The 24,398-nt window shown below is 41.2% G+C and overlaps 2 protein-coding genes across 8 annotated transcripts; one reads left to right on the forward strand and one right to left on the reverse strand.

The window, feature by feature from the left end:
- The first annotated feature begins 452 nt into the window (after window positions 1-452).
- On the forward strand, window positions 453-8,378 carry LOC140564357 (hepatic sodium/bile acid cotransporter-like). Of its 7 annotated transcripts, none has more exons than XM_072689739.1 (8): window positions 453-550; window positions 663-2,596; window positions 2,741-2,802; window positions 3,189-3,623; window positions 4,899-5,103; window positions 6,288-6,466; window positions 6,674-6,873; window positions 7,988-8,378. In XM_072689739.1, the coding sequence occupies exons 4-8, from the start codon at window positions 3,211-3,213 to the stop codon at window positions 8,041-8,043; spliced, it is 1,053 nt and encodes a 350-aa protein (XP_072545840.1). In that variant the 5' UTR covers window positions 453-550; window positions 663-2,596; window positions 2,741-2,802; window positions 3,189-3,210; the 3' UTR covers window positions 8,044-8,378. The 7 variants fall into 7 exon arrangements, with proteins under 7 accessions (XP_072545840.1, XP_072545841.1, XP_072545842.1 ...); XM_072689740.1 differs by having other exon boundaries at window positions 2,449-2,596; XM_072689741.1 differs by having other exon boundaries at window positions 2,486-2,596.
- Window positions 8,379-9,618: 1,240 nt separating this feature from the next.
- On the reverse strand, window positions 9,619-24,330 carry LOC140564356 (sushi domain-containing protein 4-like). The gene is made up of 10 exons (XM_072689737.1): window positions 24,244-24,330; window positions 22,530-22,670; window positions 21,476-21,667; window positions 18,361-18,555; window positions 17,120-17,314; window positions 16,501-16,692; window positions 16,208-16,402; window positions 15,059-15,197; window positions 14,101-14,465; window positions 9,619-13,067 (listed from the first exon to the last, which is right to left on the reverse strand). The coding sequence occupies exons 2-10, from the start codon at window positions 22,639-22,641 to the stop codon at window positions 13,042-13,044; spliced, it is 1,611 nt and encodes a 536-aa protein (XP_072545838.1). The 5' UTR covers window positions 22,642-22,670; window positions 24,244-24,330; the 3' UTR covers window positions 9,619-13,041.
- Between the last annotated feature and the right edge of the window lie 68 nt (window positions 24,331-24,398).

Here is a 24,398-nt window from a genome sequence, read left to right on the forward strand (position 1 = left end):
ACAACGTCCCACTGCTCCACAACCCTCTACACCCCTAGTTGATGACCACAGGCTCACATGCTGCTCCAAAGTGCCCCATTTGACTGGCACCTGTCTCAGCAATGGATGCACCTTAAAGTAGCTGAGATCTCCAATTAGAGGAGTTGTCTGGATACTTTTGGACATTTAGTGTTAATTCATTTAGGTTTATCACTCTCCTTCTACTCTCTAGGTAGAATGCTACATGCTGCATGATCTGGTGCCTAGAACGAGATGCGGGATGTCCGCAACAAGCCCTGGAGTGTTGATTCAGTTGCATGTTGCACAGAAGGAGGCCTCATCCCATGTGACTGTAAAACACCATGTGATGGGGATTGCGGAGCAGAGAGCAAAAGGGGTTATGCAAAAAATAATTTGAGAAATTTGTGTTTGTGCTTGTGAGAGGGGAGGGTGGGAGTGACTGAGAGGGAGGGAAGGACAGAGAGGTAGCTAGAGAGAGATACAGAGACTCTGGTTGAGTTGTTTCAGAGGTGCTTCAGCACTACAACTTCACATCTTCACAAAAATGAAGGTAAGAAAATCGGTTTATGCCATTTGTCAGGAGTGCAACTGGTCTGATATTGCTATTTTCTAGCATTTACATATCCCTTGCTAAAATATTTGGTTCTGCCTCTTTTTTGCAGAATACACTTTGAATTACTGAGAACTTTGCATAGCTCATACTGAACAGCTGTGCTGTAAATCATCGCTGCCACGCAAAAAAACATGTACAGCAGCAGCAACCTTCCTAACTTTTGATGGAAGTCAAAGTAAAGAGATTTTTATTCCAGGTCATTTTAGAGCATTTCTATTGGTCCATTCTTAATGCAGTTCTGACACAATATACAGAACAACTGCCAGATTCAAATTATGCCAAAAAATTAAAAAAACTGCAAACATTGAGGTGCATGGTTTACAGGACAGAGATGAAGTGCCATAAATAGCTATTAAAAAAGGTTCTTTAGCTCACCAGACATTCCTTTGAATCCTTGATTGACTTAATTCAGGGCTTGAAATGTAGCAAATGCTTCACATTTAGCCAAGCAATTTAAACTAGATGTCCAATAGTATGTAGACACTTTCTTATCCAACTTACCTAGGGATCAATTCAAGGGTTCAAGGGTCCAAATGCTACTCCAAGGTATTGGATTGCATCACTCCATCGCTTTAACCCTCTACATCCCTAGTTAATGCTTGGCACTGGGAATGATGATAAAAATAAAGAAAATAAAGATGCTACAGATGTTTTTTGGAGGGACGCTATAGAAGAAACCTTTTTGGTTATGTGAAAAAAACATTCTAGTAAAAGAAATGCGAGTGGCTCAATTAAATTAGCTAAAATTGTGTAATAGATTAAAAGGTTCTATTTTACAGAAATGGTTCTTCATGTAACCAAAAATGTTTCTTTTTATTTTTCATATCAACTTTAGTCATTTTTTGTAACACCTTCACTTTTAAGAGGGGAAATGAGATGTCTCAGTATGAAAAGCTTTTCAAAAGTTCAACGTATCTCCACATAGTGTAGAGGTTCTTGGAATAGGTTCTTTGAAATATTGTGGTTTCAAATTATGGGATGTCTTGTTTTAATGTTGCTAATGTAGCTTCTTAGACCCCATACAATTACAGACTTGCATTCCTTTCCCTTTAAAATAGTAGCTTCCAAATCACTGTGATGCTCCACTGACTTTCAATAGGGAGAGTAGTGTCCCCGTCACTGCCTACCCAGACTTAGCATCTTGCTAACTGCACTGTGTATTTTCGGAGAAGCAAGGACTATGCTCAAAAGAATATCTTAATACTGCGTAACTTGAGTTATATGTTTGTGTAAAATCCTATATAATTACTCTATCACAACCGTCCACATGCTTCTTTCAGTGATGGTTCTGTATCTCTCAGAGTGTCCAGAAATGCATGTGCAAAGAGTTTCCTTTTGATGTGGCCCAAGAGCAAGTAACACCAATTCTCACATAAAGCTGCTTTAACAATAACTTAGTTTGCTCTGTTTGCATGTGATTGCTGGATAATAATACCTAGGAAATCATAGCTTAGCCACTCAGAGCTTAAGAGGTTCACTGATTGCACATTTCAGAAGTGGCTGACTGAGAATGAATCTCAACATACAGCATTACTGCACGTTTTACATTTTCTTCTGTGGTATCACAAAAAGAACTGTTCTGTAGCATTTAATGGTTTCCAGGGAACCGGCACTACACCTCAAAGATGCTTTGCTTTTATCCACATTGCTGCATTTGGGAAAGTCCAGCTATAAAATAAATTGAGCCAGTAGACAGTAGAAGGGAGACAGATATTGCAACACTCTGAATGCCAAATGTGTTTGAACTAAGAGCGAGGGGAGCCAAATGCGTGCCTTTACCTCTCCTGACCAAAGACTTGTTTGTCTTCTGGATCCATTCTCCTTCTAACAAGAAGACTGGCTTTTGGGGAATGTGTAAGCCTCCTTTTGTAGTTTCTCCAGCAGCTGAAAGTCACACGCTCATTTAGAAACTCCATGGGCCAGCGGACCTTCAACTGGGTGACAAAAAAGCCATTATGCATTGGCCAGACTACTAAAGACACAGTAAGTCAAGCTGAGTTAAACCCAGTCAGTAAAAGCGAGAGCTGACATAACTGTCAATTGCACTCAAAATCATTGTTTTCTCAGCTACTTTCTACAGCTTTCATTGTCCTTACTGATGTTTGGATTGGTGGCTTTATATTCTAGGGCACAACGAGTGAAGGATAACAGCGTTAGAGTGAAGAAAGAGGACGAAGACAGACGAAAAGGTTAGAAGTTTGTTAAAAATTTCACAATACTTTTACAACAGTGGCATAAATAGACCTCTGTATGAACCCTTCCCCCCAAATATGACTAAAAATGATAATGTCATTAGCTTGCATAGTGGCTAATACCATTTCTCGGCCTAATTGCTGCTCTAATATTGTTAAATTCCTTACTTGATTGAAATTCCTCATAAATCAGTGTTGCTGAAATGTGTAAACAGCAGAGGATAAGGAGTCCAGTGAAGGCATTAGTGGGCCCCATTGCCAGATTAGCCCACCCCATGCTCCACTTTTCCAAGAGTGATTGCTTCAAAAGCTCTGCCTACAGCTAAACCACAGAAAATATGATATAAATACATTTGCAATTCTTTTGTAATTTTATGTTAAAGGTCGGCAACACCAAATGCAATTATGAACGTTACAGAAGTTCACCAAAGAGGAGTCAGCAATGGCCTCAGCTATGACCTCCTCCTCAACACCACCTCAGAAAACAGCACCATCATCAGAGGATTCCAGTCCCCCTTCTCTCCAGCCATGGACAAGGCCATAAATAGCTTCACCATCATAATCCTCTTCATCACCATGATCTCCCTTGGCTGCACCATGGAGATGGCCAAAATCAAGGCTCACATCCTCAAGCCAAAAGGGGTAGCAATAGCCCTGGTGTCTCAGTTTGGCATCATGCCTCTCACCGCCTTCTGCCTGGCCAAGGCCTTTCAGCTGGGGCCCATCGAGGCCGTCACCGTGCTGATTTGTGGATGCTGTCCTGGAGGGAACCTCTCTAATATTTTCGCCTTGGCGCTCCAGGGGGACATGAACCTAAGGTAATCTAGATGGACTGGTTCATAATTTTTCAAGGGCTTCAGAGAAGGTCATCTGAGATTTGTATTTATTGGACACAGTGAGAGTCCAGCTTTTAAACCCCTGAATCCAATGAATCCAATCCAAGCCTGTGCAACTAATCTTGCCCAAAGCAACTAATCTTGCCCAAAAAATCATGCTGTTAGCTGTGTGTTTCTTTTGGTGGCATAGAACAATGTTTGAGTAGTTGATAGCCCACTTTCAGATGCTCAACTTTAGTGATAATAGTTCAAATAATAAAATAGCTCATTTTAAAGTAATAAAAAATATCAAAGCAGTTTTCAGTATTCTGTATCAATTCTCAAGATTTTGATTATAGGTGCACCAATCTGGTACTGGCCAAACTTATTCAATGGGATATTGATAATCCGATCCATTACCCTAAACCATCCTGTAAATTCATGGTTATTCATGGCAATACTTGTTACAATACTTACCCTATCTAACCATGTTTTTAGAATCTTTACAAGCAACAAGCAACAACTCCAATTGCAGACGTGTCTGAATTTCTGATCAAAACAGCACATGTGTGAAGTCATGCTGTTAGCTGTGTGTTTCTTTCTGTGGGGTAGAAGAATGTAGTAGTTGATAGGCCACTTTTGCATGCAACTTTAGTGATAATAGATAAAATAGCTAATTTTATAGCTTTGAAGTTTTAGAAAATAAAAAATTATTAAAGCTGTTTTCGGTTTTTGTTATCAATACCGAAATTGATTCGGTGAGAAGGGCAAAGTGCCTCCAGGACCAGGGTTGAGAAACACTGGCCTAACGTCTCCTGAAAATAACATGCCATGTGTGCCTGTCTTTTTTTTATAAATTCTATAAAAGTAAAGTTATGTCAGACTATTACAAAATCACACAAAAAATGGCCTAGGGGTCTTATTGTAAAAAAAAGGATGGTATGGGATTGATAACAGTATCAGTAGATACTCCACGTACTTTTGAGTGTAGACACTAGGTAAGTGTACCTGATAAACTAGCAACTCAGTGTAGGTCAGCATAAGCTAGGTATAAGCAGATATGGCCTACTGATTGGATCACATTACTCTCCACCACTAGGTTTAAACATTACTACTGTATTACTATTACTATTCTTTTACTAATTACTTTTTCTTTTACAAATGACTAATTATGTAAAGCTGCTTTGTGACAACAACAGTTGTAAAAAGCACTATACAAATAAATTTGACCGTACTTGACTACTGTTAGCTGATGCCAAATCTCCCTCTCTTCTACAGCATTGTGATGACCACATGCTCCACGGTCCTGGCACTGGGCGCCATGCCCTTTCTCCTTTATCTGTACTGCCAAGGGTTCTCTGGGCTGGAGAATGCGGTTCCCTATGCTGGCATAGTTATTGCTCTTGTTATGACCCTAGTGCCCTGTGCTTTTGGCATCGCCATCAACCACTGGGCACCACGTTTCTCGCCAATGATAATTAAGGTACAAATCTGAGAGAAAAGCATGTGTTGCTTGGATGTAACTTAAAGCTTAAACTCTTTTAGACGCTGGGTTCTCAAGGGTTCTTTAGGAAAAGTAGTTGTTCTATATAGCAATGGTTCTAATGAAACTATGACTGCAAATCCATTTGAAAGTGAAAATGGTTATTTGCCTGGTTAAATGGTTCTACTTTAAAATGCTAAAATGTAAAGATCTTGTATATGATTCTCTACAACAACCAAAAGGGTTCCACAAGTGCAGAGCAAGAGCAAATTACACAGTCAGGAGAACTACTTCCAACCTCTATTTATCACTTTAAACAGGATGTTTGTTACTGTGCCTTTAAGACTGATAAATATCTTATAAATGAGCCCTGTTTGATTGGTTGTGCTGCATTGCTCCTCATTTATAAAGCAGTTCAGGCTGAAATACTCTTTATAACTTCACTATGAATGGGTGGAGCTAAACTGCTATGTGGAGCTAAGGCAGACCGAAGTAAATATGTTGTGGGAACATTACAGAAATTAGTTCATGTTTAAGACAATAGAGTACAACAATAAACATTAAAATATATATAAAAACAAAGATTTACATTTACATTTATGGCATTTAGCAGACGCTCTTATCCAGAGTGACTTACAAAAGTGCTTCATTGTTTACTCAGTGAGCTAGTTTGTATAGACTAGGATCCAAAAGATACCTCTAAGCTTAGATACTACTAATACAAAAGCCAGTGTGGAGACCACAATGCTCGGCACTACACTTCGCGAATTACTCTCGGAAGAGCTGGGTCTTCAGTTGATGTTTAAAGACAGTGAGTGACTCTGCAGTTCTGCTACTTCAATACCAGGACAGAAAAAAGCCTGGACGCTTGTCTTCTGTGGATCTTAAGGGATGGCGGGTCAAGCCGAGCTGTACTTAAAGCTCGAAGGGCTCTTGGTATGGAGGGGCTGGTCCATTCTTGGCTTTCTAGGCCAAAATCAGGGTTCTGAGTGTGGTGAGGAGTGTGGGGAGAGGAGAACGCAGCAGATGAGTGACATGAACTTTTATGAGCTTTTTTTAAGAGCTTGCCTCTGTATTATGGATTTTCATTAGCCTGCCAGTTGCCATAATTCTGAGTGAGGGCCTTGGTTAAAGAAATGCCGACCTTGTACCAGAAGCTTATGTGACATTTCTGTCTTCAACAGGTTGGTCTCAGCATCTTGCTAATAGCCTCCGTGGCGATCGGTGTGATGTCTGGCATCACTATTGGTGGAACAGTGTGGGTAGTACTCTCTCCAGAACTCATGGCAGTGGCCTCTCTGATGCCTTTAATAGGCTACCTGCTCGGCTACATCTTGTCAACGCTCTTCAAACAGAATGGCCAGTGAGTACTGAGCAAGCCTTTCTAGCAAATGTGGAAACTGAGTGATAGACAAACAAATATTAAATCCTGTCAAAACTGCACCTTGCTTCTGTTTTAAATTTTTCACCTCTACTGAATAATCAACTGTAAATGCTAAGTCTGAAATGGCGAGCTAGTTTGATTATTAGGAAAAGCAAGCCGGACAATTCCAGCGTCTACTCTGTGCAGGTGCAAGAGGACCATTGCAATGGAGACCGGCTGTCAAAACATCCAGCTGTGCTCCACCATTTTGAAAGTGGCATTCCCCCCAGAGGTCATTGGGCCCCTGTTTCTCTTTCCACTAATATACATCATATTTCAGGGTGGTGAGGCTCTGCTCTTCATCATCATCTTCAGATGGTACCAAAGGTGTAAACCCGCAACCGAAGGCAAGTTCCCTTGCCAAGCTTGTTAATGGAAAACATAGAGTAGAAAAGGACAAATGTGCCTGAAATGACTTGGAGAAGTTTGGTTATAGCTGTGGGCTTCTTCTAGCCATCAGCTGAACTGATTAACATTTAATTAACATACATAATAAACATGACTTACAAAACGTGTCTGTGATCAGGGAGAGCAGGTGTAATAAGAATGAATTCTGCCCTGCTGACACCCAGGGTTCGCCTTAGGGTGCACTCCATCCAATTAGTACACACTGTATCGTATGAGCAACTTACTGTTCGGTTATGGGATGTAACCACTAGGAAGAGGCCTACCCCTTTGGATAGACTGCAGGGGTGTTTGTACTATGAAAGACGTTATGAAGTGGTGCAGGTGCACTGCGGAACCATGCTAATTTGGTCTTCATATCCGAACATAAGGATATAATACGTCCATGTTCCCCTTATATTAAAGGTATGCTTGCTGGTCATAATGTATTGGCAATATGTTAAAACAGGTCTATTATAACTGTTTTAAGGTACAGGTTATGTTAGAGGTTTTCATGAGGATGCAGTTGCGAAACCACTGGAATGTACAAGTGATAGTGAAACCTCCCAATATAATCAATTTGAGAAATCAATAACTCCCCTAAAGATAGAAAACAGCTGATATTTCACTTTGATTGAGCTGATATTACATTTACATTTAAGGTGTTTAGCAGACGCTTATCCAATCTCTTATTTACTCAGAAAACCCTTAGCTAGTTTGTATAGACTAGGATACAAAGGATACAAAGATACCTCTTAAGTCTGCATACTACTAAACAGAGTTCACCTCCCCTTTAGCAACTGTTCCAGCAAGCCTCAGCCTCAGTTACAGTCAAGGGGGTCTATGGGGCCACTTTTGGCTGAAAATGTTCTGAGCACTGCTTGCAGTTCGAATATTAGCAATCTAGCTCAAATACTCTAAAAAATGTGGTAGGCGGTGTCCTGCTCTCCCTTGCATAACTCATATGATGTGTAGAAAGCCTGTGTCAGTAGATTTGCTCAGCCTAGCTGTTGCAGTGATTCAGATGAACACCATATTCCAGTGGTAGTAATGTCTGTCCTTCTTCTTCATTTTCAGCAGAGAAAAACGTACACCTGACAGATGACAAACTGGAAGAGGCCAAAGTTCCCTAACCACAGACATCACCTGCAGAGTTGGGCCAACTGGAAGGAGTATGCTGCTGACCATTAAACTCCACCAAAACCAAGAAAAGCAAAGCAATGTTTAGTCGCAGAATGTAGAGGGAGTGTGAGATGCGTTTTTGTGGATGACCTCTGTGCTGACTGGAGTGATGTGTGTGGTACCTGTACCCTCATCTCCTTCGAACACAAGGCATTTCCCGGCTTCTTCTGTAATCTTTGCGGAGAAGTGGGATGGAATATTGCTGGAATACTCAAATGTGATATTCAATGAAAAAGGACTTCTTTTTTTTGGATATGATAAAGTATGCTCTAGAGGCAAAACTTGAGTTGTGTGCAGCGTTTCCATTATTTCTCCTCTATATTAAGTTTACTTCCACTTCTTAAAGGAATAGTTTCATGGAAAAAAGCAAATTAACAGGATTGATTACTTCCCCCTTTTCAGTGTACAATAGAAGACGCTAGGCCAAGGTAGCTAACAAGCACTGGGGCTTAGGCTGGTGCCAGTTTCATCTGAGGGAATAAATACCTGTGACAATACTTCACCGAACTCTGTGAGGAGGCACGAAGGTTGTGTAGGGTAGGTTGGGATTGAATGGGTAAGTGAAATGCAGTTGCAGGCTGAAGAAGGGACAACTCTGAATATTTCTTTGCAGATGGTGTGATTTATTTACAAGGTGAAAACACTGACTCAGTGGCAGCACAGGTAAGTTTAAGGAGTCTTAGGCTGCAAGGCCATAGGACTAAACTCTCTAGCTTAGCCCTTATTCCCTTCTCCTCCGTCTCCTCGCAATCTGAGGTGATTATCTTTGAGCTAGCCCCCTACTAAACCTTTCCCCTACCTCTTATAGGGTTAGCCCCACCCCTGCATCACCTGAGCTGACCCATTCCACTCTGAGTGGATGCAGAGGTGAATAAAATCATAATGCCATACCACAACGCCTCTTCCAGTGTGCACATTTACTGGCCTGTCTCAATACTACATAAATACGTTTGTTTTATGATTTAGGAACACAGGAGGGGTTGATCTTATTTCTACTTTGAACTTAAAATTGGAACTACATTACCATCCGTGTAAAGCCCCACTGCTTAGTACTATTCTGCTTGCAGAATAGATTGCAATATGAAGAATCCCCATCAGTGTGTCTTTGTGAAACAAATGAAGAGCTGTATGAGTTTTAATGGGTTCAGAGGTAATTTGGGTGTGTATTTCTAGAGCTGATGTGTCATGACTGTTAGGCTGCACCTGGGGTAAGTGATAAATCAATTTTTCACTTGGCTATTCTTTTAGCGCCAATCTTGTTTAAGTGTGTTTCCATGGATCTGACAAATGTCTCCTTGTGCCGCACAGGCTGCTTGTGTAATGTGGATGCGACATGTTTCCAAGCGATCGGTGGAAGCGATATAATGTTTGGGGTTGGGTTGTTTTTTCGTTTGGGCTCCTGTCATTGAACCTATGAGGTGCAGGGGATTGGCTTTTCTATCAAATCTTGTTGCTCGAATGTCTTTGTAAAATAATAAAAGGTCGACACTGATCAGTGTCACAGAAAGAACAACAGAGAGCTAATGTTACATTTGCACAATTAAAACAATATTTAATCAGAACTCATCACAACTTCTTTACAATGCAGAGATAAATTAAACCTTTTTACAAACACAAAGCACTACTCCTCGCAAGTCACTCCGTTCTGTTCCGAAAGGTCAGACTGACTGTCAGTCAGTCGTACAGTACAAGACATCACCTTTTTTGGTATTAAATAAATTCATTTACATTAAGTTGTATGAGTTTACTCCTGCAAAAGTGTCAGCATGGAGAGTGTATAACATGTTCCTCCCTGCCTGAAAACAATAGAGGTTTACAATGCTAATCAATAGCACTTCATATACAAAGCCCATTTTTTCAGTTGAACTAAATGAAATTCTCAAACGCACAGTCAAATGCAAATATAAAAAATATGAAAAACAAAAGCTGCTGTATTGTCCAATCAAGCACACTCAGCGCACTCTCCCCAGCTTTAAGATGTTGTGAGAAAAGTAAACATTTGTTCAACATTATTCAAATCTCGATGGGAATGCAGGGATTGGCACTTGGTTTATAGACAACTGAGACACAGATTCAGTAGTCAGTCCTTGCAGTGTGTTTGAGGACCCATACAATTGTTGCTGCTGAGCAAAAACCTTGTATGTCCAAAACGGCAACTTTACAGGAGATGGACAAAACCTTTTTAACTTTCAACGGAAGTCAAATGTCAGAAATGTTTATTTTAATTTGGTAATTTGGGATATAATCATAATTTGGACACAATATAAAGAACAACTGCCAGATTCACATTATGTCAAAAAGGTAAAAACAAATGGAGATGTGAGGTTTATACATATAGCCAACCTCCTAATTAGAATCGTTTTGGTCTAACAAATTTTTAAGGTATGAGAACCTAGTTGTACAATGCCATGGTTTCAAGGTATTTAACAATCATAACAATCAAAGAAAAAGCCCAACACACAAGAAGGTTTTTAAAACAAACAAAACATACACAAACATGCTTTTAACACACTTTCCTTAAACATTAGTGTCTTTTTAAATAATTTAATACATTTATTTTAAGTGCATCTCTGTCTTAAAGCAACAAAAGAAAATGGAAGAAAAAGTTTTGAATTCCCTACCTGTAAGAGTTTGAGAATTAAAATTTACAATATGTCCTTTTTTATTTTTCTAGTTTATTTTTCTAGACTAGTTTTCTAGTCAACTACTTTTGAACTGCTTTATAGTAAAAAAAAAAGGTTTGGGCAAGTTAGTATTTAGTAACAACCTCTTTCTAGTTGTTGTTTAAGAAATGTTAACCCACTGTTACTTCCAGAACGCAAGTAGTTCTGTGCTATGCTCGGGTCGGGTCTGCACAGTATGTTTTAAAAATCTACCCACAGATTTAACAGTGTTGAAATAAAAGTATAAAAGGAAAGTCTCTCCAAACATATTTCAATAATTGTGGCCGAAGAGTTTCAATTTAACTACATCTTTCCAGTGCACTTGTTGTTCGGGGTAAGTGATCAAGCAATTTTTCCACTTTCACTATTCTTTTAAAGATAGCACCAATCTTGTCAGGTAAGGATTACGCCAGTCCTTTCTAATCCTGTCCAGTTTAGTCCATTGTTCTACTGACTTTGTGCTTCATGTATAAGTACAATACACAATAGTGTAATAGTCTGTCTAAAAAAACTGGACTGAACATGTTTACAAGAGACACAAGTTAATTCATGGTCCCCTTTACATGCAGTCATGTAAAAAAGTTACAGTTATATGCATCCGCAAATAATTCGATTTTCAGATCCTTAGACAGCTGCTTAGAGGGGCACACTGCTGCATATTAATCATCAGCCGATAATACTTAATGGCAATTCCTGACCTGCCTAACCAGCCCCAAAGAGTTGATTAAGGCATAATGAATTAATTACATTCTTTTTATATAAATGAAAAACTACATAGCAAAACATAGCCAACTACATAGCGGCCAGATGTTTGCACAGCATTGTCAATAGTAGCCTTAATTATTTCATTTTGTGAAATAAAAGGTCTTGCCCACCGTTATGTTAAAAAAGCTGGTTTCTAATTGGGTCTCTTTTAGAGGGGGAATCTTGAGGCGGAGCTTTTTAAATTTTAACAACACTGAGCTAAAAAAGAAAAAAAGATTAATAAAAAAAACAACAAAACCTTGTAATGATAAAAACAATTACACTCACTAGTGCTCCTGGCAGGCAGTGTGCAGATCTTAGCCATGCAGCTAAAACTGCTTACTCTTACGCATCTACATAAACAATGTGCAACTATACGCTGAATAAAAAGACACCCAAAAATGGCACATATCGCTTTGTTCAGGACAAATTGGAACTTGCAGAGCCTTTGAAATGTGAAAAGTGTGTGTCAATGTGAATCAAAAAGGACAGGGATGATACTAATGTAAGCTGGGAATCACTTTAAGGACCTATAGCTCATAAACGTGAACATCTGGAAACACATTTCAGTCGTTCGTTCGAAATAGAACACGGTGCTGAAACCATCCAAACACATACCGTGACTAACCGTGAAACCGTGACACTGTAACAACCCTCAGAATCCCAAAGCAGTTAAAAAATATATATGATCCAGTGACGAATGACATGCATTATTACTTCTAGAACCAAGAGAGGATTTTAATAATGCATGCTAAACTGTCTGGGTCAAAAATGTGAGAGATGTACTCATTTCACTAGTGCCTGACATTGGAAAATTAACACACATGGAAAAGGATGAGGGTAAAAGTAGCCCTTATCACGGTGTTCCGGGTGTATACACCTTGTTTTTTTTTTTTTTTCTTTTCTCCACATGCCAAAAATTGCTACAAGTGGGATGACACATTCAATCAAGTCTTAAAAAAGGAGAACAAACAAACCCCCGTCAGTGCTAGCACAAGTGTCCATGCATCATTCATAATGTCGAGTGGTGGTCTGTATGTGTACATACAGGTGGGGGTTGGGGTGGGGTAGGTGAGAGTTGGGGTGGGGTAGGTGGGTGTGCGTGTGTGCGAAATTGCTTCACTGTGATCACTGTGGTCTTCCCACAGAATGTGATCGATAACAAAATAATAATAACAATAATATTAATAATATGATCTGAATGCCAAGTAAGGCCTGTCAGCAATCTTTACTCTCTGTACAGTGTTGTGTGTCTCTCTGCTACGTCTCCAACTCATACACCTGAGGGATGCAGAGGGACCGTCTGAACTGAATGTGATGTGTGTGAGTGTAAAGAGCTGGGAGTTCTTGACTGGACTGTATTGTGGTGCCTGTTGGGCATCGGGTCTGCCTAGTTCAATATCACCTGAGATGGGCTGGGCTGTGTCTAGTAGAGGTGCAGCACAAAAGGGGATCACAGCAGTCAGGCCTGCCGGGTTGCAGCCTTCGTGGCCCCAGCGTACAGGCTGTGTGGCAGCCTATGGGATGGGAGTCCAGAGGCTCTCAGGATTCCTTTAAAAGGGGAATGTCTGCAGGGAAAAGTGGGGAAATGTCATTTAATAGAAGGTTAGCCAGCTACGAGGTCCTAAAGCAGCATTGTGCTAAAAGTGGCATTTCTTGCTCCCCGGCTCCTCCTGCAGGATACATTTTTTCCCCAAGCAGAGAGGTACAGGACAAGCACTGAAAGTAAAGGAAGCATTTGGACTGATATTAGAGATTTTAAACAGTAAAATCCTGTGATATCGATATGCAGCTCCTGCAAGCGTCGCTATTCTTCCTATTACAGGTGATGGGAGAATCACCATGATTTTGAGGCTGTTATTTCTCAGGTAAAAATGCTGCACAATATTGCTTTAGGAAAGCACTTCAGCTTTTTACATAAGTTAGATAAATAACAACAGACACAGAGAGAAAAATATAGAGGCAGAGAAATCAGAGCCAGACAAGTGTGCTGCATTACATTTATCAAAATGCAACTATTATTGGGCATCCGTTTATTGGCAAGAACATGTACACTCCATACAAGGATGACAGGTTCTCGCCAATTTAATATATTGTATTATTGTAAGGTGAAATATTATATATATATTATAATATAATATATTTTATTATATATTTTCATTGTTAATTCATTATTATTATTATTATTAAACTGTCATAATATCAATAAACCTGAATATAAAACTTTAGAGTATAGCAGAGTATAACACTGCTATCTAGCAGTCAGGGATTACACTGAACACCCAACAAATTGAATCAGGGAATCCCTACGACTATTTTCTACAGCCAATTATCAGTAAAAGCATGGCTGGCATATTACCTTTAATTCACTTCATGTAGGGGTGGGCAATATGGTAAAAATATTATATGGCAATACTTTTTTTTTATTTTAAAGACTCACTTTAGCCTCACATCACCCAGGTTGGACCTCATATCTGCTGTCTCCTCAAACTCTACCATATCGTTTCTTTAAACATGCTCTGAGGAATCGAGGAATCAAGAAATCGATGGATGGATGGAGAGAGAGAGAGACAGAGATGCAGAACAAGCCTGCGTTCCTACCATCAGCCGTGTCCTGCTCTGGGCTTTGTAGAGACAGCATACTGTTTTGCTGACTGGACTCTGGGTTTTGGTACTGCAACGCTGCGGACGCTGCCATTGCGCCATGCACGGTGTCCAGCGACCAGGAGGAGGAGGAGGAGGAAGAGGAAGGTGGCCGATGCACAACTGCGATCTCTGCGAGCTGAGCTCGTGCTGCTGAATCCTCTGCAGAAGGTTGCTCCACAGTCTCCAGTTGTGCATGCAGGTGAGGTCTGGGCACGGCGGGACCTCCAGCTCCAGAAACAGCCTCCTCATAAGATGGCAACGTCACCTGAACGCCCTCCACCATGATGGTTACAGGTTGCCCGGAGCCACCTTGATCGCGCCTACAAAAAAAGGAGGACAGCTTGTTGTTAGGACAGCTAACAACTAACAGCACCTACTAATGGAGAACCTCAAGCCTACTAAACAAATTATTTGTGAGGGAGTTAAATAGCTTGTGGAAAGAAGCCAGAAGGATCGACAAGTCAAGGCTTATTTGAGTGTGGGTAGCCAGTGGGCCACATTAACAACACTTTAGCTACATCAGATAGACTTCTTTCAGCCTTGCATTAAGAACGGCAGCAGATTACGTAATCTGGGCTACACCACCTTTGCATGCCCCCTCCCCACCCTCCAATGTAGTGATATTCTGCAAATGCCACAGACAACAGGTAAACCGGGCAACAGAAGTAAAAACTACAGCAAATGAAAACATACCAGAGAAATTCAGGTGAAATATCCTAGTATTTTCTATACTATAGAAATGTTATAATAATCAATCATTTCAATTCTTTTCAGCACACAAACCATTTGATGCAATCATGCTTTAAAGACTGAATCCTTCCTCCAAGATGCTGGTGTTGCACACTGTGGTTTTGCCTTTTATAAAAACGAATTAAAGTCCTGAAGCGATTCGATAGCTGAGCAGACGGCTCACCTTCCATGATGGAAAGACTTTAGTTTGGGCTGCAATAAGACAAACAGAACCACCAGCAGAAGGACCAGTGCCACAGAGCTGGCGGTGGATGCCACAATGGACAGTGTGTTCATGCCCAGGACAGGAGCTGGATTCTTTTCTGTGTAGAGAAGAAGAGTCTGAAGAATTACTAAACCTTACAAACCTTTACAATGTAACAATGTACAACGTAAATGTTTGTAAGGTTCATAGACTTTCCATGTGTGTTACTGAGTAAGTCCACAGGGGCTTTAGAGTTGTCTAGGGCCGCCACTAACTCAGGTCATTAAGGGGCTAAAGCTGACTTTTTACAAACCTCCAAAAAGTTTGCTTGGCATGGTTATGGAATTACCCCAACACACATGTGCTAACATAAAAAAAAGACCTGCAAACCAACAGAGGCAGAATTCCAGTATACTGTACTGTTATTCTGCAGGTTTAGACCAACAAACATTTCAATTAAATAGAGTAGGGTCAAGTATCCACATTTTTCTTTAAAATAATACCATGGTATACAGTCTTACCATTGGTGGGGTTATATGTTTACATAGCTTAAATACAAAAAAGGTCAAACACAGCATTCAGTTTCCTCAAAGTGTGACAAAGTGAATACTACACAGTTTTAAATCAATCATTCCATTAATATTAAACCATCAATCCGACAATTACAAAAGGTTAAACAGCTCTGAATCAGGACAGAGAGATTAGCAGCAGCTTAGTTAGCAGGATAACAGTCCGCTCAGCACAGAACAAATTCTGACAGGCTGACTGCAAGCCCATACCTAACTAACCACCTAGTGACTGGTGATTCCATGGTTTTGGATCTGCAGCCCACTTACTAAGCTAGTCTTTCGCTTAACCGGCCACAGGTCAACTCTTACCCAGGGAGGTTTCCAAAAGTGCTTTACTGTTTACTCCTTAGCTAAATATCCTTAACTTGTTTGTGTAGACTAGAATCTCAGAGATACATCAAGCTTAGATGCTGCCAAATCAGTCAGTATGGATACCTGGAGGCACAATCCTCAATACATTACACTTCACCTGAATTCAAACCAAGCAAGACTAATAAGTTACCATATGAGACACAGTTACAATTAAGACCATGTGGGTGTCCCAGAGAATGTCACTTACCCTGGCTGAGAACACAGCTGATCTGCACCGCACTGTCCCACTCGCCGTTCTGGCAGGTGAGGTATTTGTAGTCCCCCTTCAGTGTGTAGCCCTCATCACAAAAATACTCAACCACCGTTCCATGAGGCAGGTGATGACATGGGGACGGGTGGCAGGAATAGCCTCCGTTCTCCGGCTCAAACGGAGGACCGCATACTGAAAAATAAACAGGTACAGAAAATGTTTTAACCTTGTGTTGTATGTTTAAGCATTTTCTTAATTAATGGGAGCCAACGGAAGCTCTTCCTCCTCACCGGTATTGTGTAGACAGCGTGGTGGGCCTGAAGACCAGAGACCCTCTCTGGTACAGATGACGATGCTGGGACCATCCACAGTGTAACCTGAATCACAGTTGTACTGGAGCACAGCGCCCACAGGGAAGGAGCCTCTGTTGGTCTCTGTCACATTCACTCGGCCATGCTGGATAGAGAACGGCCTCACACAGCCTGGGAAAAGGGAAGGAGACAATTCTTAGCATAGTTAAACTGCATCTGGGATCGACCAGTAATAAATCATGTTGAGTTGATTAATCAAACAAGTCCTTTAAGATCTGAACGGGCAGATGCTCACTCAACCATTTAATGATCATCTTGATCCTGAGATGCTTTAGGAAACTCAGCCTTGGCTGAAACTGAAGTGCTAAACTAGTGACTAGTGAACTGACCTAGTACTTGTAATTGATTAGTGCATTTATCTTAAGTGTTATTAGGTATCTCAGCTCGAGAGTGTTTATTAACCACATCTTAAAGCTGACTAGTAACACTTCCCCAGACCTTCAGCGTATAGTAATTATTAGTGAACAGGTTCACAAGTTAATCCTTACAAACACAGCATTAGAAAATCAAACCCCTGGCCATTAGCACTTTTGCTCACCTTGAGTGGGCACACAGTTGACCTGCATTGAGTGGTCCCACTCGCCGTTCTGGCAGGTGAGATATTTCTGGTCCCCCTTTAAAGTGTAGCCCTCATCACAGAAATACTCCACCACTGAGCCCTGAGTCAGGTGATGGCATGGAGATGGGTGGCAGGTATAACCTCCGTTCTCTGGCTCGAATGGAGGATTACATTCTACAAAAGCGAATACAAATAAGGGAACGTATGAGTGCAGAGTGAATGTTAGAAATGCAGAACTATAAAATAATAAATAATTTATAAAAATATTTTTTTTAAAAATCATAGTTTTAATTGTAAACACGTAAACATATTTTCTTCCGAAATGCTTTAAGAATGAATTCACCTCATGCCAGATCATACAACCAAATAAACAACAAACTAAAAAGTTGAGCATGAAGGACAAATCAGATACTACAGAATGAAATGCACTATATGGACAAAAGTATTGGGACAAGTATTGGGACACCTGCTCATTTATTGTTTCTTCCAAAATCAAGAGTTTAAATAAGTGGAGTAACTGTCTCTATTGTCCAGGGAAGGCTTTTTACTAGATTTGGAGCACTGCTTTAAAGGATTTGATTGCATTCAATGAAAACAGCGTTAGAGAGATCAGGATGTTGCATGGTCACCATCCCACCTCATCCCAAATGTATTGGATGGAGCACAAAGAACACAGTTCCACTGCTCCACAGCTCATTGCTGGGGTGCTTTATACCCTCTAATCCACAGAAGCCTATTGGCATTGGGAATCATGCTCCAGTGAGTCCTATTCTAGTGGCACTACTCTCTACAGGGACTAGAAATGCTGTGCGTGTGAGTGCATTTGCACATCTGCAACTTAACGCAGCTGAATGCATTCATTAGAAGGGGTGTCCATAAACATTTGGACATATATTGTGTACGCTAGATTTTTTATTTTCTCTGTGCAAGCTCATTAGTCTTGTGTTACTCCAAGTTACATCGTTTGTTCATTCAGCCTGCAACCAAGCGTATTTATGCAGTCACACTAAGTGGTCAGGCTTACAGGCTTACATAAGCACACTTCAGGTCACTGAACATACTGGCTTTAGCAGCCTCATAACAACCTACCCAGCAGTTTTTAGGAGAGCAAGATGTAGCGTATTAGTACACTGCATATACGCCTAGGAGCCAAAACATTACGACCACTCACAGATGAAGCATATTACATGCATTATTCATTAACAACGGCTACTACTTACCTTGAGTGGGTACACAGCTGACCTGCATGGAGTTGTCCCACTCGCCATTCTGACAGGTGATGTATCGGTAGTCCCCTTTCAGAGTGTAGCCCTCATCACAGAAGTACTCAATCACCGTGCCGTGAGTCAGACGCCGACATGAAGATGAGTGACAGGTGTAGCCTCCGTTCTCTGGCTTCAGCGGGGTGACACAGTCTGGTAGTGGGACACACAGGTTTAAACAGCAAACCCTGAAATGCTTACTGCTCACGGTCTTTTCAGAAGTGTTATTGCTGCTGTCGGCAGTCAAACCTCATCAGACTGAAAAGATGATTGAGGCAAAATGAAATCTAGTAAATCTTCTACTTCAAACATTTACAGTACTGAGTAAATGCTTTAGACAGCAGAAAGAAATAGAATTAAAAAGCCATTCATCCAACAGTAAACATGTATTTTCTTTTTTCCCCCACCCATTTTCTCCCCAATTTGAACTGCAAATTACCCAATGTTCTGTCCCCAACACCAGTGAGGACGGACCAGCACACGCCCCCTCCAAAACGTGCACAGTCAAGCCACTCGTTTTTTTTAAACTGCTGCCCAACGCACCAGCCTGCAGACGGCAGTGATGGCCAGCACCGCAACAAAGCGCTGTGAGGGGGGAAACCGCCAACTACCCACCCTGGAAAGAGCAAGGCCAACTTGTGCAAAGATCCTCTGATCACAGGGCCTTAGTCAGCTGGACCACCCGGGGACCCAACATGCATTTTCTAGGGCTCCATCTCTTTGTTTCCAGGTCTCCTTAAACATGTTGTGTTTCAAGACATTTCAGTCTCTGATGTGGAACAAAATATGATTTGAAAACTGCTTCTGCTTCATTTTAATCATTTAAAGGTGTGTTATACTGCCTCCCAGACACAGTAAATGGTCCCAGCGTCTAGTATAAACTCAGACGCAGATTCTTACATATGGCCATTACAAATGTGTCCACTGTGAGCTTAAACATGAAGGTAGCAAAATACACCTAATAATAGCTTGAGGCTCCAAAGGTTAATTGGTTGGATGCTTCAAGGTATACTGACAACATACAAAAGAGCTGGGAATAAGTCTTCTTGGCTTAAGATCTTGTCTTTCTGAAAACAGAAGCTGCTCACATTCTAAATATAGCCTGCTTAGAAATACCACTAATTTAAACAATGACCCCTCTGTTCTGCTCTGACCATCTTTTATCATGAACCCAAGTTCCACTGCAGCCTCAATATCTCTCAATATAGAGGAAAACAGCATTTTGGACATTAAGGCTAGTAGAGACAATAAAGGCTAGAGTATTAAACCCCAAACGTGTGTCAAATGTCTACAGAAATGAAGCTTACACAGCTATTTGACTCCTGCTATGAAAATTGAAATATGCAAATCTGACTGTGCTGAGGAACACTAATGTCTAAATTAGGGACGCACCAATACCACTTTTACCTTTCTGATGCCGATGCCAGATTTTCAAGTATCTGCTGATACAGAGTACCAACAAATACTGGATAGATGGCTATAAATCCTTATAGGTTTTACTTTTTATTTGTATATCTTATCCCAAATAAGAGCTTGAAAGAACAGCATTTACTGCTTAAGTAACTGCACATTTGAAAAGTTTCAAAGCTATGAAAATATGTAAACTGCTATAATGCAGAAACACATGCAAGTAGGGAAGCATAATCTAGCTACGCTCGACCAAAACATTTAATTAATGTTTAAAATTCACCATAATAATAATAATAATAATACCAGTTTAGAAACAAACTGTTTGACAAGCTGCTGAATTCAAATTTTGGTTTCAGAACCAAACACCACATGGAAACAAAAGTGCTGTAAAAAGGCAAAAGTTCCATTAAATGTCTGTTTAACTATTTATGACTGCCTTTTACTGACTGTTTAAACATTTGGTTTTATAAAAAAAAGTATATTATATACATGTTATAATATACACATAAAAAAAGTACGGCGTCAGCAAGCTTCATGGTACCGGTGCTCTCTATTGCCGATGCTGGTACTGTGTGTAAGTGCCAGTATCGGTATCGCTGTAACACTAGTCTAAATCATAGCTGGGACTGTTGAAATAGCTAACCTGTCTCGAAATTAAATATTTAAGAAATATTAACTTTGGCAGCACTCCAGATGAAAAGTATCAGGCTAAATTCTTCTACTGATTCAAGGTAACACAGTGCTGAACAACTAATGTTTCACAACATACATCTTATAACCATAGATATAATGATGACAGACTTATGCATAACTGCGTATGGTTTTTGCAATACCCCTGGAGTGCATCTCATGGTGTTAAAATGTACATCAGTTGCTTAGACTATCAGTATTGCGTAACGTTTTTAACACGTGTGTGATTCAGAGGCATATTTCCAGTTTAACTGATTAGCATGTCAAATCACCTGATTTAAAGGAGCGGCTTGGTGAAAATAAATGATACACACTAAATTCTACATGATTCCATATGCATGCGCTATGGGTTTGTGCACCGCTGCGTGTCCATGTGTGTGTAACAACAGTGGGCTGTTGTGTGGGCTGCACGTGCCTTTGTTGACAATTCACTGCCAAGATAGCAACAGACGTCTGACTGTTGATGTCTGCCTAGGTTGTTTTCAGTTGCCAAGATAGAAATATGCCAGAAATTGACATGGAAACACACCTCATTTCGGGACCACCACATCCATCAGCGTAGATATATTAGCAAGCACCATTGTTTTTTAAATGATGCAGGTGGGAGGCGTGAAAATAGACTGCTGTGTACGATAGCAATGAGCATCGAGACACGCCGTGCACAGGGTGTAAGAAGAAGTCAATAGTCATGTAAATCTTTTCTGTAAATTCCCTAAAATGCTGTGCAGCTGGAGCAGCCATGTAATTTACCTGTCCTCAGTTAGACTGAGAAGATTTGATGACTTAAAAGATCTCACAGAAAGTGCTTTCCAACACAGGCTCCTCAACCTTAATGAAGACTAGCGTGCAGATTGAGAGCTGAAGCTTTAGGCATGTATTTACAGAAAAGATTTGGTTGACTATTGACATCTGGTGTTAGATGCATTAACCGTGATCCTTTCCAAATGAGAGGGGAAAAAAAACAACAACTCACAGTTAATGTGTAGACAGTGTGGGGGCCCTGAAGACCAAAGGCCCTCTCTGGTGCAGATGACGATGCTGGGACCATCCACAGTGTAACCTGAATCACAGCTATACTGGAGCACAGTGCCCACAGGGAAGGAGCCTCTGTTGGTCTCGGTCACATTCACTCGGCCATGCTGGATGGAGAACGGCCTCACACAGCCTGGGGAAGGATAAGGCATCAGATATATTCCTGACATTAGAGAAGCTACTGAATACAGAAAGTTTTTGGTTTGAAGTACTAGATCAGAGCTGTGGGCAGAGGTAGCGCCATCATTACTTACAGGCTTTGAAAAATAAGCCCAGGTGGGTGTGAGGTGGGATTATATAACTATGGTGAGTCACGTAATCGGTAAGCTCTGTTCACGTTCTGTAAAATACTACCTACAATGACTTTAGCTGGAGACAAACACACTCCTTTCTACTGAGGCTGGTTTGTTTTGCAAGCATGATTGTATTGTAGGGGTGAGGTTGAGGGGTTAGGTTTAACTAAACCAGTTCAATGCAACACAAATGGTGTTTCATCATTAAAAAGTCCATTTGGTTCTTAGTATTAGTCTTAATCTGGGTCTACGAAACTGGTCAAATCACATGCTCTTGCACATTATTGCTCTGATACACATCAAGCCCTTACATTACACACTAGGTTTATTAGTCAGTCATTAATCCTAATGCAGAAACTACTGGGAGTGATCTGGTAACTTTTGTTTAGCATATCTGGTGGAGTCCCACAGGGTTCTATTCTGGGGCCTACAATGCTGATTTCATGCCAGTAATTTAGTTACGAGAATAATAAAGAGCTAAATGTGTAAAGCAATCATCAAATACCTCAGAATACCCAGCACACAAATGCTCCTCATACACAAGAGATGCTTCCCAGAGAAATCACAACAATTGTTGCCCTCTTTTTTCAACATTAATCATCTGTTACAGCTAATCAATACTGTTTTCCCATAAGCCCAGTGTTTTGCAAACCCTGCATATCAGCATTACAACAGACCATGAATCTGACTATGGGAACTTACTTGATGCCTGTGAAGAAGACAGGAAACTCAGGAAGATCAACAGAGGCAGGGTGGGAAGTGGCGCTAAGGAGACCCGGACCGATGGATACCTCTGATTAGTTCCTTCTGACATCTTACCCCTCACGACAGGGCTCCTGTCTCCTGTAAGATACATTCAGCCCATAACATTTAATTAACTGTGAAGAACCACAGTATAAGCAGATGCTCCTCTCCAGAGCGACTTACAAAAAGTGCTTCGCCGTTTACTCTAGTTTGTATCAGCTAGGATCCAAAAGATACTAAACACAAAAGTCAGTATGGAGACCACAATACTGGGTCTTCAGTCTGAGTTTGAAGACAGTGAGCGACTCTGCTGTTCGGACACCCTGGGGAAGTTCGTTCCACCACTTCGGTGCCAGGACAGAGAAAAAGCCTGGACGCTTGTCTTCCGTGGATCTTAAGGGATGGCAGGTCAAGCCGAGTCGTACTTGAAGCTCGAAGGGCTCTTGGTACTGATCGGGTTTTGACCATTGCCATCAGGTACGGAGCGGCTGGCTGGTCCATTCTTGGCTTCGTGGGCCAGCATCAGGGTCTGATTGAATCTGATGCAGGAAGCAGCTACAGGAAGCCAGTGAAGAGCAGTGAATTGCAGCAGAGGAGTTAGCACTACATGGCTGAACCTAGAAACTCCTAATACAGTAGAGGCTTGTATGTGCTGGAGATCAGTTGGTACACTACAGTTGGGCTACAATGAGACGATCCTAACCTGATATGATCCGGATCGGTTGGAAAACTTGACACACTGCTAATTAAAGCAGTTACACAACTGTCAGCAGCCCTGATAACAGTCACTCGTTCAGTCATTCGGGCTTGGTGCTCAGTTCCAGTTAGCTAGCTAATATCCCACGCCTACTCCGGGAACTTCCTTATTTTGTTTCCCAATCCAGCGCAATGTGACCTAAAGCTGACATGAACACCTTCACATAATCGTGGCGATTAAAATACTGCATCTTCTTTCATTTAACTTCACAATTTAAACCATTTTGAGCTGGATTAGAAATCACGAACACGAACACACCTCCAACACCAGGAGATCGAGTCCCCGGACAGCTAGCCTAGCCTAGCTATAGCTAGCTGCAGCAGCTCTGGTGTTTACACCATCTGAACTAGACAGATCGAGAGATAACGCCTCTTAAACTGCTCCAAACCCGTGACTTTAACGCCTTTAAAGTGTCTCTGATAACATTCCTATGATATATTTCTCATGTTTAGGTTGTATGTGAATTAAACGTGGTACATGTGTGAGTTGTCGTTTCCGTTCAACAAAAGAACAACGCTCGCACAGACACAATAGCCAGCGAGCGACCTAACGTTAGCTAATCCACACCCGCTGCCTCAGAAAGACAGGGTTCACGGAAATCCATTAACCTCTAGCTATAATCTCATCACATATAGACATGACACGGCTACTACCTGCTACTCTGCCCTTTTAACAGCCTAGTCAGATATGAATCCTTCCAGATCGACTCTGGGATTTTCAGCTGAGGTGAAGAATTTGACAGCTAGCTGCTTGTTAGCCTGTTAATAGGCGTCCAGTAGCAACCAGCCAACCAGTCACCGCTAGCTAGCTACAGATGGCAGCTGATTGCACGGTTCTGCTTTCATCTAAAACGCACAGCTGTTACCCTCAGCCAGGTATCCGTGTTAAATGCAGCTGTGTTGCGGACAAACTGACCTTTCTTCGGGATCGGTAGCTAGCAAGCTAGCTCTGCCTCCGCCACAGCTGTCAGACCGCTCTGTGAACAGATGACCTGTCCGTCCGCCCACGGTCCTCTCACTGCGCTCCGGGGGCAGCGGAGAGAAATCACCCCGTCAAAATAAAAGCTCTGA

The sequence above is a fragment of the Salminus brasiliensis genome, chromosome 10, assembly GCF_030463535.1.
Source record: "Salminus brasiliensis chromosome 10, fSalBra1.hap2, whole genome shotgun sequence".
NCBI lineage: Eukaryota > Metazoa > Chordata > Actinopteri > Characiformes > Bryconidae > Salminus > Salminus brasiliensis.

Coding starts and splice junctions, on each gene's coding strand:
- LOC140564357 (XM_072689739.1), top strand. CDS start 3,211: ATGAACGTTACAGAAGTTCACCAAAGAGGAGTCAGCAATGGCCTCAGC. Junction 6,467..6,673: donor CTCTTCAAACAGAATGGCCA/GTGAGTACTGAG, acceptor TACTCTGTGCAG/GTGCAAGAGGACCATTGCAA. Junction 6,874..7,987: donor GTGTAAACCCGCAACCGAAG/GCAAGTTCCCTT, acceptor CTTCATTTTCAG/CAGAGAAAAACGTACACCTG.
- LOC140564356 (XM_072689737.1), bottom strand. CDS start 22,641: ATGTCAGAAGGAACTAATCAGAGGTATCCATCGGTCCGGGTCTCCTTA. Junction 16,403..16,500: donor ACGCTGTCTACACAATACCG/GTGAGGAGGAAG, acceptor TTTATTTTTCAG/TATGCGGTCCTCCGTTTGAG. Junction 14,466..15,058: donor AAGTCTTTCCATCATGGAAG/GTGAGCCGTCTG, acceptor CTTTTTTTGTAG/GCGCGATCAAGGTGGCTCCG.